Below are 12606 nucleotides of genomic sequence, written 5' to 3'. Positions count from 1 at the left end.
GAAACAGGAAATACTGAAGAATATCAGATTCTACATTACAGTAAAAACACAAAACTCAACCTCAACAGAACATTCCTGATGCTCTGTGGATTGTAAATGGATTTAAATTGATTTTTTTTCTCCGGTGAGTGTATTTCATGCAAAGAGCAGGTGCAATCATTGTTTTGCTGAAGGATACGGTACCGTATCAGGTTTTGTATTTTCCAGTTTCTCTCTATCCGTTTTGCCACCGTGAGTCCCAGACCTTGTTAAAACTCCCTTCAGATAACCCGCTTCATTCTGTACCATCACTCATCAGTCTCCTCAGGGGCTTCAGCAAACACTATCACATGACATCCTGCTAATCTGATTGGCTGATCGGAACTGTAAATGAAACCATCCAGAGCCAATTACAATAGGCACAAGTCATTAAGAGAGATGACTTCGGGGAGAGAAGCGGTGCCGGGGACAGGTGCATCGCTGCTAGTCTGGCAAATTACTTTCAGAATAGAGTTTGGGTTATCAGTTGTTGGCTATTATACCGAGTGACTGGAGAAGGAGGGTATTGATACGGCTTAAAGTATGCGTACACTGCAAGCCCTTTTTCTACTAATTAAACACCAAAATTGCCTTCCTGGGGAGATTTCTTGTTTTGGTCTGCTCCCAGAAAAACATTGCTGAAGGATTTTTACTGTGATAAGCTGCCAGATCAAAATGAAGTACATCTTTAATTATTCAGTTTGTTAAACTCATACTATTCACAGCACTCAAGCAAGATCGAAAGGCCTAATGGGCCAATTTTTAATTATAATTTTAAAGCAGATTTTAAACAGTTTAGTCATGTTACTTCTATTTCATTGTGATTTGCTTTCTAGCTGTTCTACAAACAGCAGTGAACCAAAATGAGTTACACATTTAAAAATGGCCAAAGCCCTGTATACCCATTACCAACTTACACAGGTGTTTTCACTTATATTGTCTGATTAGACCTCCCCTCAGAACAGTGTACTCATGAGCAGATTATATGATTGATATCTCCTTCACTCTCATGTTGCAACTGTTGACGTGGGACAACTCATGGCTTCTGACAGTGCTTAATATCAGTATTCACTATTCTGCCCATTGTTGCTTTGCTTTCAAGTTCCTGGTATTGTGCATGCTGGCTCACTGTGGCACTGTCATGGCTTACTGGGACACTTGAATAGAACAGAGCCATTGTTAATGTTATTAGTATTAGTAACACCTGTGCTTTTCCTACTAATGACAAGTCAAGATGTCTGCTGTCAAAAAGGCCTATTGAACTTTTGTCATAGTGTCTCTAGACATCATGTCACCTGCCTGCCTTTTTGACCCCATTTACACCTGGCTTAAAATGTGATCTGTATCTGGATACGTTATCTGGATAAGGAAAAATGCATGTCAATACAGGTGTAAATGCATTCAAAATGCATTTTGATCAGATCGGCCAGACCACATTTGGAGGTGGTCAGGCTCACATCATGATCGGATCTCAACCAGGTGTAAATGCGATCTGTACAGCCTGACCACATTTATTAGAAAAAAAAATCAGCCCTGTCAGTTCCTGCCAGCTAAAGCAAGCCTAGCAAAAGCTACAAGTAGTAGCTGTAGCTAGAAATCTTCCCTTGCAAGAATTGATTTAGAAATAAATGTTGTGCATTCATGGCAGTGGTTTCCTTCACCTGGGATGCGCTATGTTTGTTGACAAGTTTCGCCTAGCTAGTTTGCACATTGAGATTCGATCACAATGCGGGCACAGCTGAAAAAATGTGTTAAAACCAGGTGTTAATGGGGCCTATCATGCAATTTGTAAATGAACATCTTGTCTGGATATGGAAAAAATAGTAAACTAGAGTAAATTAATTTGCATCTTGAGATCCCATCACAATGCAGGCAGAATTGAGATAACAAGAGCACTTATTAATACCAGGTGTAAATGCAAAGATCTGTAGATTGGATGTCATTATCCAGATAATAAAGATCACTTGTTGATATCAAGGGCAATAAATGGGGCCTTTGGATCATGTTACCTGCTAGCTCTCCCAGTAATGAGATAATGAAATTTGTTTTGAATCTGTAAACTCAGTTTTAGCCTCCGAGCCATGAGTCAATTGCTTGTTTTATCCTGTGATCCTGAACATTTCTTGGTTATTGTTACATTGACTTTGTATGTAAATCCCAGCACAGCTCCACCAAGCTTCAACCTAAACTGAGGTCTCATCAGCCAGAGGAATTGAAAGCACTTGTGCAGGGATAAAGTTTTAGTCAGTTTTCATTATACCACAGTCAAACCAGATCTCTATGAACAACCAAATTAAGGCTGATCAAATTTGCTCCATGATTCTTATCAAGTATTTATGTATGTATATGTGAGATGCTTCAGTGAGTTCGCACATGTGCAGGAGGAAGGGAATAGCACCGATATGACTGAGCTTTTCCCTGACCATTCTAACGGGGAAGGTGTTAATTGAGGTGGCCTTTACAGCAGCTTCAAAACTGTGAAGCTGTGTAATTAAAACAACCCCCCACCCACCACCACCAACATACATCGCAGACAGACACACACACACACACACACACACACACACACACACACACACTCCTCTACTCAGATGGTGCCTTCAACTCTTCATCAGGAACTAATCCTCTGACACATTTCCTATGTCAGTCTAATCACATACTTTCTAGATAAACTGAGAGACATCCTCTATCAGCCCGTATTTGCCCGATTCCATCATTTGACTTCATCTTTCATTATCCATCGTTCCTCTCCCTTTCCATTTCCACTACCCACTCATCTCATTTCATTTGGATCCCTGTCATTAAAACTACACCCAAAGCTGTTCTTATCTGTACAGAGAAAGCCCCGGTGGAAAATCCAGAGAGAGATGTGCCGGGTGAAGAGGTGGGGGCACTTTTTAAAATTTTGATCATATTGAATATACTCACTTCCTAAATAGCCAGTACTTTTTTTTTTTTTCCTAAAATAAGTATCCTGGTATCACTGCACTCAGAAGTTCTGCTGCTGAGTGGGCAGAGGTGTGCTTGTTTTAGCGTGCCAGGCGTGGTGATAACTTCTGATCTGTGGATGAATCAGTATTCCAAGGACACCAGAGAGACAGGGCCTGACAACAGCCTACAACAGAGAGAGACGTTTCTTCCAGAGCAAAGCTGAACAAAGGTATTCTTTAATCACAGACTAGTCTGTTTACAAGGTGGCGACTTCCCCAAGAGGTTCTGCTACAAGTCAAGAAACGAAAGACAGAGGGAGTTGGAGAGGGACAGGAAGTGAGAAACTGAGGTTGGGGAGGAGGTACTACAGTTCTAAAGTGAGAAAGATACAGAGCGTATTTGGGGTTAATGAGGCAGTGCGGCGAGACAGGGGAGGGAACAGAAGGCAAGACAGCATCGAGCTGTGATCTTCAGCTCTTTCCAGAGCATATCTCATTACACTGCCATTATCTTGGGTCAAGATGCCTTGATTCCCTACCCTGCACCCTTCCCTCACGCTGGCATCACCCCCTGCCTACTGCTACGCAGGGTCATAATTGATTGGCTGGGCAAGAACACATTTCAGCAAGGTAGTTAACCTGCTTGCCTCTGTGGCTGTCTCCATAAAGGGATTGACAAAAGAGAGATATATGGATGGAGTGAAAGTGACCTTAAGACAAGCAGGACGCGAGTAAACACTTCCAGCATTCATATAACCCTGTTTTGGTCAAAGGCTGCTTCACAAAGCCAAAGATCTTCTTTCTCTCAAATTTTCCTTCCCAAAATTTCACTTAATTTCTCTGTCGTGTCATTTTTTAAATTTTCACCTTTCACTTTTCCCTCTGCCTCATCTGTTGAGTCTCATTTTCTATGTTTCTCTTTTTGTCTCCTTGACACTGAGCCCTCTATCACTATATTTACCATCCTATTAGACACGATCTGTACGTTAGCTCTTGCTCTCGGCTCCAGTATAATAGATACTTTGGAAAGTTATAGTGGGCAGTCATGGCTAATTTTTAGCATCTGCTAAAAGCCCTGTTCCAAATCCCCTATTAATCAAACATAGATTTATCAGTAACTAAATCAGGTTTTAGTGGAGCTTCATTATACATTTAAAATCCAGCCAGAGAACGAAAAAGCTTGATACTGACATCCATCTTCACAAATGTAAAATATTTGCTTCACTATTCTATTCTTTTCTATTCTATTCTTTTCTATTTACACCTCTTTGGGATGGGCCTGTGGATTTCAGCGCAATGGGCTGACACACCGACTCATTATGCTTTATTATTTCCCTGCTGTAGTTTGAGGCAGCCTGATCACAGCCGGCTAAAGACACAACATGAGTCTATCTATCTGCATTTAGCCTGCCAGGCTGCCTCACTGTGTGCTGGTGACATGACAGACACTTAGCAGTGAAACCGTTGTATCTGGGCTGGCCTGAAACAGGAAAATTACTCAGCCCATTACGAAAATGAGCGACACACTGGTTCCCAGCACTTAGTATGGCAATGAGGCAGCACAGAGGCAGACATCACACACAAAGGTGGACACATGTAGAGACACACAAAGGTACACACGCACACACACACACAGAGAAACAGAAGGTATCTGTGCTACTGACAGTTGGCCACCACTGTCAGTCTTTTTCTGTCTTTTGAGAGAAGAGATGATGAACCTATTATGCGACCCTGTCACATAGAGATGGACAGATACACACACACACACACACACACACACACACACACACACACACACACGCAGTCCTATTTAATTTTACATCCATCTGAGCACCAAAGAGTTTCGTTCTGTGACCCATTAGAATTCAGCATCCCCTCTGTTTTTGCCTCCTGCTTTTTGATTTAAACCTGAGGGGATGTGATCTGACTGTGTTGAATGCTGAGACTTATCAAACTGCTCAGTCTGAGTGAGTGCATGTGTGTGTAATACTTAATATTCCAGTAATTAACAAAGCTTTCTTTGACTGTGTAGAGGTTGTCTCACTGTGATACAGACAGACGGACACACACACTCGCCCTCAGTCTAAATGAAGGTCTCTCCCTTGTACATCGATGTGTTCAAAGCAAACACTGCTTGGCTCTTCCGTGACTAACCTCAAGAGTTTTCAGTAGCAAGTTTGGTGGCAGCAGACACCAAAGATTGCATGTGTGTATATGTGTGTGCGGCGCTGTGTTTCAGATGACTGGGGCTTTGATAATGTATTCATGCCTCCCAATGACAAATGGCTCCCACCAGGAGGCGGTTTAACATTTAAATGATGAGCAGGAGAAAACATGAACCACAACACACAGCACAGAGTGGATATGCAGGGGCAGGCCAGAAAGGCACCGCATGTACCAGGACAAAGACATTAAAAACCAGGATGAACACACAATCCAGTCCCTGAACTTTAATCCACCCACACACAAACACACAGATCCGCCAACACTGAATACAAAAAGGCTAATGTGAAGGAGGGAGAAGGGGGTAAGACGCGGGAACAGCTGGTGTCCCGACGGGGAATCAGCGAGCAGAAGAGAATTTGTTGGCATGCAAAACCAGCAGCTACTGATGAGAGTTTATATAAACAGCCCGTCAAGCCCTCTGCTCAGGTTGGAACAATATCTCCTCAAACAATATCGCGCCGCTCTGCCGGCCTGCCAGGTGCCGCTTGCCCGGGCAAAACTGGGTTGTGCCTTTTCAGTCATTAACTCAGAAACAGAAACACATGAGGAGGAGGTGGGAGACAATGTGCACAAATACAGATGCAGGGATGAATGTGAGCACCGGTGCATGTAAATAAACTGGGTGGATTCACAGTCACGCATGCATGTGCGTGTACGTGCGCACACACTCATAATAATGTAGGGCGAGTCACTCAGGAATGCAACTTTACACATCATGGAGTGACAAATGGCTACGTCTGCTTCTCCTGCAAGTGAAGTTGATTGCTATGGCAACAGAGTGTAACCTCCAGAGTCCAGAGTTAATGCTGCAAATTCTCCAGCTGAGATGACCCCTGACCTTGATATCAACATTATCATTACTTCACTACCTTGTTAAATCCCTAGATCCTCTCTTCTCTTCTTCCTCCTCTCCTCTCCTCTCCTCTCCTCTCCTTTCCTCTCATCTCCTCTCCTCTCCTCTCCTCACTTTCATTTTCTTTCTTTGTCTTATTTCTGTTCACCATCTTCACCTCTCCTCCTTGATCCCAACTTCCTTTCTCTCCCAGTAGTATGTTCACTCACACTCACATCATTTACCATCTGTTGTTGCCTGGGGGGCCGCTCCAGCTGACCTGCCCTCATGCTATTAACCAGGAGCTACAGTCAATCTGTTGCTAACCATGCAAAACATTTACCAAGAGTATACTTCCCATTTCAAGCTAGCACACAAGGTCAAATCAGCTTAAACTGGCCATGGGACTGGCCCATGACAAAGGAAAAAAGTCTTATTTCAGAAAAACTCAGACACATAATACAAGACTTAAAGTTACTGACGGCATATTTTGAGTTTGAGAAACATTCTATATTTGGTAGTGTTCTAATTTTAGGATTGATGCACTTGATTTTTGATACAACATGTTATGAAATATAGCTGGGAAAATTGTAGATAAATATAATGTAACATTGTTAAAGACGTCTCTCTAACCTCCGTTATTATGTCTTCCAATCGATCTTCTCTTATTACAGAATGTAATGTTTTCCCAAGGTCTTTTGCGTACAGGTGATTCTCATAAATGCCTCTCTTTTAACCTCTTCCCTTTCTGTTTCTGTTTGTTTCACACTAAACACTGTACATACTATTATGACACTATTTCTTCCTTCTTCACTCTCCCTCTCCTCCTCAGGGGTGCAGGGTGGATAGGTATTCATCTGAGGTCTCCACATAAAGATAAAGATGTAAGAGGTCAATCGATTTCCTGTTGGTAGTCTACGTAGGTGGGTTGTCATACAATCATTGCACAGATCGCTGTGTGGAAGGAGCAAATTTGTCCTGTCAATGACAGAGCGTGCAGCAAAAGAGGCGAGGCAGGGGTCGAGCGGACATCAGTATTCTGCTCATGTTTCAACAGCGTGCACACGCAAGCATCGCCACAGTAGGTTGTTAAAGGTGTGGGTGAAAGAATAAGGTTCTCCTTGGTTATATCTGTGATTTCTTGCTGAATAGTGGTCTATGGGAGTAGCATGGACACAAGTACCTCTTACACCTCACCTCTTACATCTTAGTTATAAATAGGACTGGGTATAGTTGGAATTTTATGGTTTGGCTCAAGGGGTGGTAAGAATAGTCTGTATTTCTTAACGATTTTTTGATGGATTGCCATGTAATCTGTCTGTGTGTACAGACAATCATTGTCCCCATAGGATGAATTCCACTGACTTTGGTGATCCTTAGACTTCTATTTTAGCACCACAGTGAGATTGATACACTTAGTAAAATGTCTCAACAACTGTTGAATGGATTGTCATTAAATTTTATACAGACATTCATGGTCCCCAGAGGATGAATCCAATTATTTTTTTGATAGTACATCTAGTGTGAACAGCAGGTGAAGGTTTTTCAATTATCCAGTCAACATCTAACAGATGGATTGGCACAAAATTTTGTTCAGGTAATAACGGTCCTCAGAGGATGCATCCTAATGACTTTGATGATACCCTGACGTTACCTCAAGCGTCACCATGATGTTCACATTTGTGGTTTTGAGTGAAAAGTCTCAACAACTATGAAATAGATCGCTATTAAATTATATACACACATTCATGTCTCCCTCAGGATGAATTTAGTGATCCCCTGACTTTTCATCTAGCGCCATCATCAGATTGACATTTAAATCTGTCCAATAGTTTGGTTTATAACCAAATACCTGCAAAACTAATGACATTCCCTTCAGCCTTTGCTATACTTTGTATTTAGTGCTGATAATGTTAGCATGCTAATACGCTAAACAAAGATTTTGAACGCAGTAGACATTAGACCTGCTAAACATCAGTATGTTAGCGTTGTCTTTGTGAGCATATTAGCATGCTGACGTTAAGGTTAGGGTTAGGAGCTACTCTCAGTTTTGTTTTGATACTAGTGCCAATGAGAGAGAGTTTGAAGTACTGATACCTTGTTGTCTAAATGTTGTCAAAACAGAAGCAACCAAACAAGAACTTCAGGATCCATTAGGAAAATCATTGTATTGAAAACGTCACAATTATATCAAGCTGTACCTTCTTACCCTGCGTCCTCTTCTGGCTCCAACACCAATCTTGCTCATTCTCCCTGCCCTGTCCACTCATAGACTTGGCCATTTCTGTCCCACTTCCCCAGCTCTATATCTATTTCTTGTTATCTCCTCTTATGTCCCTTCCTTTCTCTTCTTGCCTTGACCCTTCCACCTTCTCCTCCTGCCCCATCATTACTCCTCTTTCAATGCTCATCTTTCTGAGGCTCTTGAATTCCCCAGCACAACAGTGCTATTCTGCAGCCTACTAATAGAATCTCTCAGTTCCTCTAATGGATCTGTCAGAATCTCCCTGAGCACAGGAGACCAGATAGATTGATAGGGAGAGGGAGTGAGACAGAGAGAGAGCGGGAAGGGAGAAGAAAAGAGAAGAGGGAGAGACATGCTAGGGCTCTCTAGACTTTTCATCTGTGCCTCGGAAAGTCTCAGAGCAGCAGCTCCACTGACACTGCCAACCAGTGACCATATGGTCCGATAGAAGCAGTGCCACTTAAGGCAATCTCATTGTCACGTTGTACTAACAGTTTCACCACAGCCAGGTGAAACTAACAGAGAGAGTGAGTTCTTTCCGAGAGTGTACTGCAGTTTTATGCAAAGGCAGGCTTTGTTTCTACTTTTTCATGTTTGCTGCCATGATTCTGCTCTGAAATATATCACCCAGGAGAAATTCTTTGTAAAATGCAAATGAGAATAAATATATGTTGAGAAGCCTTGTTGGCATGCTGCCACTGGATAGAGTAGAATCTTTATCAAACTGATACCCTTAAAAACACTTTTCAAAAATATTTGTTTAAAGTGAAAGTGAACCTTTTATAATTTTATTCTGTTGACATTTTTGGTATTACATTAAGCAGTTTGATCAGGATTTTGACAGTTTTTCTTGATTTTATGTTGAAGTTCTCTCTGGATTGTAGTCTTTGTTCCTTCTTCCATAGCAGCTATCACTTTCCATATCAACAACCCAATTATTTCTTTATTGTTTAAAGGGGACATATCATGCACATTTCCAGATGTATATTTATGTTCTGGGGCTCTGCTGTAAGTATCTTTGCATGATTTACAGTTACAGTTATTTATCTTATGCTGGCTCTTTATGCAGCCCCTCAGTTTAGCCTCTGTCTGAAACAGACCGTTTTAGCTCCTAGCTAAGGCCCCCTTCCTGATGAGCCCACTCTACTCTGATTGGCCAGCTTGGGGAAGCTGCCCCTCAGCAGACTTCTGGTGGCTCGTAAGGCTATGTAAACAAAGAGTAGTCATAGGATTTTATTTATTTTTCTCGTTCTTTACTTAAAATGGGAACTCCTCAAATACATCTGTACATGTTCGAGCCCGAATCCGAACAGAAATATACAAGTGAACAACGCATGGAAAAACATCATCATCACTTTAAATGCATCAAATGTAGATTTCTTGTGAAATATCTATGTGGCACTGGTTTAGGAGAGTTATGTTAAAGCTAATCATCAACTAGCTACCAATTACTGTTGTATTACCGTATATCAGTTGGTGAACAATCTAAAGGTCTTACTGAATATTTAAATGTCATATACTATTTATATATAATTAATCCTCCATCAGTTTCATATTCTGCGACTTACCATTGTCTGTGGCGATGAAGACAGCTGTGTATTTATTGTCATGGACATAAGGAGACTCACGGTCCAGAGAGGCTGAAGTGTTGACAGTTCCTCTGACTGGGTTCACACTCAGCCAGCCTGCTGGGTCTCGCAGAATAGTATACCTGAGAGAAAGTAAAAAAAATAAATAAATAAAGTAAGTTTTGACCATATAATCACCATAACATCAACTACATAGTGTACCTTGCAGAAGTTGTCTTTCTAGTTCATTTTTCTCCTGTACTTTTAGGCGTCAAGACATTTTAATATAAATAAACCAACTGAATTCCAACTAGAAACTTAAATAAATGTTTCTGCAGTGACATATGGAGAGTTGTTTAATTTCAAGAGTGATTAGGACTATGACACAAGGCACTACTGGTGAACTTATGACTATAAATGCCACAGAAGATCAATTAAGAGTGAAAGAAAGTGAGATGTGTTAGACTTGTATAGTCCGTTATAGATGTAGTAATGGTGCTGAGGGAATTAGAAAATGGTATGAAAATGGGGCTAGAGTCACTTCCTTTGCATAAGGCCCCCCTCCTGCGTGACTGCATCAGCAGCTCCTGCAGGGCTGAGGTTTGAAGATGATGGAGGACCTCTCCAAAAATCTTGTGGGCGAACGGCCAAGCAGGCATTGGCCTTGAAAACGAGCTGAAGAGTGGATCATGACCCTGCTAATGTGGCCACTCATCCAGCCACTGATGGCTGGTAGATGGTGATTGGAAGGAGCTTGCATCTGCGCTAATGTCACAAGTGATTGATTTAGGAGCTCTGGTGAACTACTTTCCTGCACACACACACACACACACACACACACACACACACACACACACATATACTCTACGCACATACCGTATATACAGTTTAAAGGGATATTCAGAGTTGTTTTTATTACACCTCTAATTTTAGGATATCAAAGTGTTAAAATACGTGTTCTTCCAGTGCTCCCACACTGGGCCTTGAACTCTGGTCTCCCAGACCACAGAAAACTACACTGACCACTCAGCCAAAGGGTTCAGGTCAACCAGACACACAGACCTGAAACTATTTATACACCCTCGACACAGACAGCAGAGCGGAGCAGAGGAGAGAGACGGAGACAGTGACGTAACCTCGCTACGCTACGAGTCCTGACCTGCACGCTGTTATTTGACGTGTTTTTTTTTTCTTCACGCAAACAAATAATTTTTTAAATATTTGTATGACATAAAGATTTGTAAAAACCCACTATTTGCGCTTTTCCGAATACCGTGTTCAGATTCAGCTCCACCCCTAACATATATTCAGTTGTTCTGTTAGATGCACACAAAAACACACAAAGGCAGCTACTGTAAAAGTGTCTCAAACACACACACACACACACACACACACACACACACACACACACACACACACACACGACTCCAGACTTTCTTTGACATAAGGCCATAAGGCCATAAGCACCAAAGTGCTCAGCAGTAGACAAATTGTCTCTGAAATGGAGCTCTTCAGCTAACAGAGCGCGACAAAGCCTTGGGAAATGGCTTTGCAATCAACCTTTGCTCACACCTTTCCCCTCTTACTCTCAATCACACACTTTCCCTGCCAGTGATTACTACTGTTAACCAACACATATGTTTTACTGTAACAAAAGAGGCACTGCTGCACTATTAATAATGACACATATATCACTGTATATGCTCACTTTCCGCTCGCCTTTCTCTATTTCTTACACACGCACAGACATTAAGCAAACACACATAGAGTAACCACATGATTCATAAGGCCAGCTCCTCCAATAAAACTGAGTCAGGCTCACAAATTATTCCCCTCCATATGTCTCACTCCTTCCATCACTGAATACACTATCAGACACACACTGTGATCTCTGTGTTACATGGCTTTTTAATCACCAGCACATTGTGACACAGAGACACCCACACACATGCACATGCACAAATGCACTGAAGGTTTCAGGGCATTATGATGTTAAATATGTTGGGTGACAACATTCAAAAACTGATGTATGTTGGGACCTTTATAAAACCAAAATATTTATGTCTATATATACTGTGTATTAATATTGTATGTATCTTTCTTCTAGAACATGACCGGCACCTGACATCAGGTTGTCTTATATTTGGTTTTCTTTACAGTGGGCATTACAGTCTCCCAGAGCCACTAGCATGGCTATAGACTCTAACTCTTGTTTGACTGTAAAATGTACCTGGGTCACATTCTTTAATAACTACATTTAAGAAACTCTTATCAAAAATGTTAAAAACTAAATAGCCAATATATCGTTTTCAGATTTTTTAAACTCATAAATATTGATATTGGCCTTGAAAATCTTGTATCCTTTGGGCTCAACAACAACAACAACGATAATATCATAAACATATGCTCTGTACTGTAATGCATCACCTACATTTTGACATGTTGTGCCCTGGTACATATTTCAGAGCAACATATAAATCCCTTCGTGGTGACCAGGAATTGAAGCCTGGAAATGAACAGAGCAGTCCAACCAGCCTGTATTCACTTTTGAAATCTTCTCTTAAAAGTCAATTTTCACTCCACATGAATTCACAGCCTGGTTTGAACCTGGGAATCTTTTTCAGACACGTTGGCTATTTAATAGCTAACAGCCAAACACAATGATGTTCTGCAGATTGTTGTGTAAAATATCAGGACATTATGGCTCTTCCTACTTCTGGAGAAGACTAATGTTTCTTTCTGCATTAGTGTAGGCTCAAAGGTAACCACTAAATGAGTCAGAGCCAC

The 12606-nt window shown here is 41.4% G+C and overlaps 1 protein-coding gene across 5 annotated transcripts in view; it reads right to left on the bottom strand.

Moving 5' to 3' along the window:
• The window catches only part of cdh13 (cadherin 13, H-cadherin (heart)), a 356911-nt gene that overhangs the window by 35888 nt on the left and 308417 nt on the right, over positions 1-12606 (bottom strand). For all 5 annotated transcript variants that reach the window (XM_044356226.1, XM_044356225.1, XM_044356227.1 and 2 more), the window contains one exon: positions 9820-9962. In XM_044356226.1, coding sequence (XP_044212161.1) covers positions 9820-9962 — 143 coding nt within the window. The remainder of the gene's footprint in view (positions 1-9819; positions 9963-12606) is intronic.

Source organism: Thunnus albacares, chromosome 7, assembly GCF_914725855.1.
Source record: "Thunnus albacares chromosome 7, fThuAlb1.1, whole genome shotgun sequence".
Lineage (NCBI taxonomy): Eukaryota > Metazoa > Chordata > Actinopteri > Scombriformes > Scombridae > Thunnus > Thunnus albacares.
Note: the sequence above shows the minus strand (reverse complement) of the source record. Positions and strands in the feature narration are given on the sequence as shown.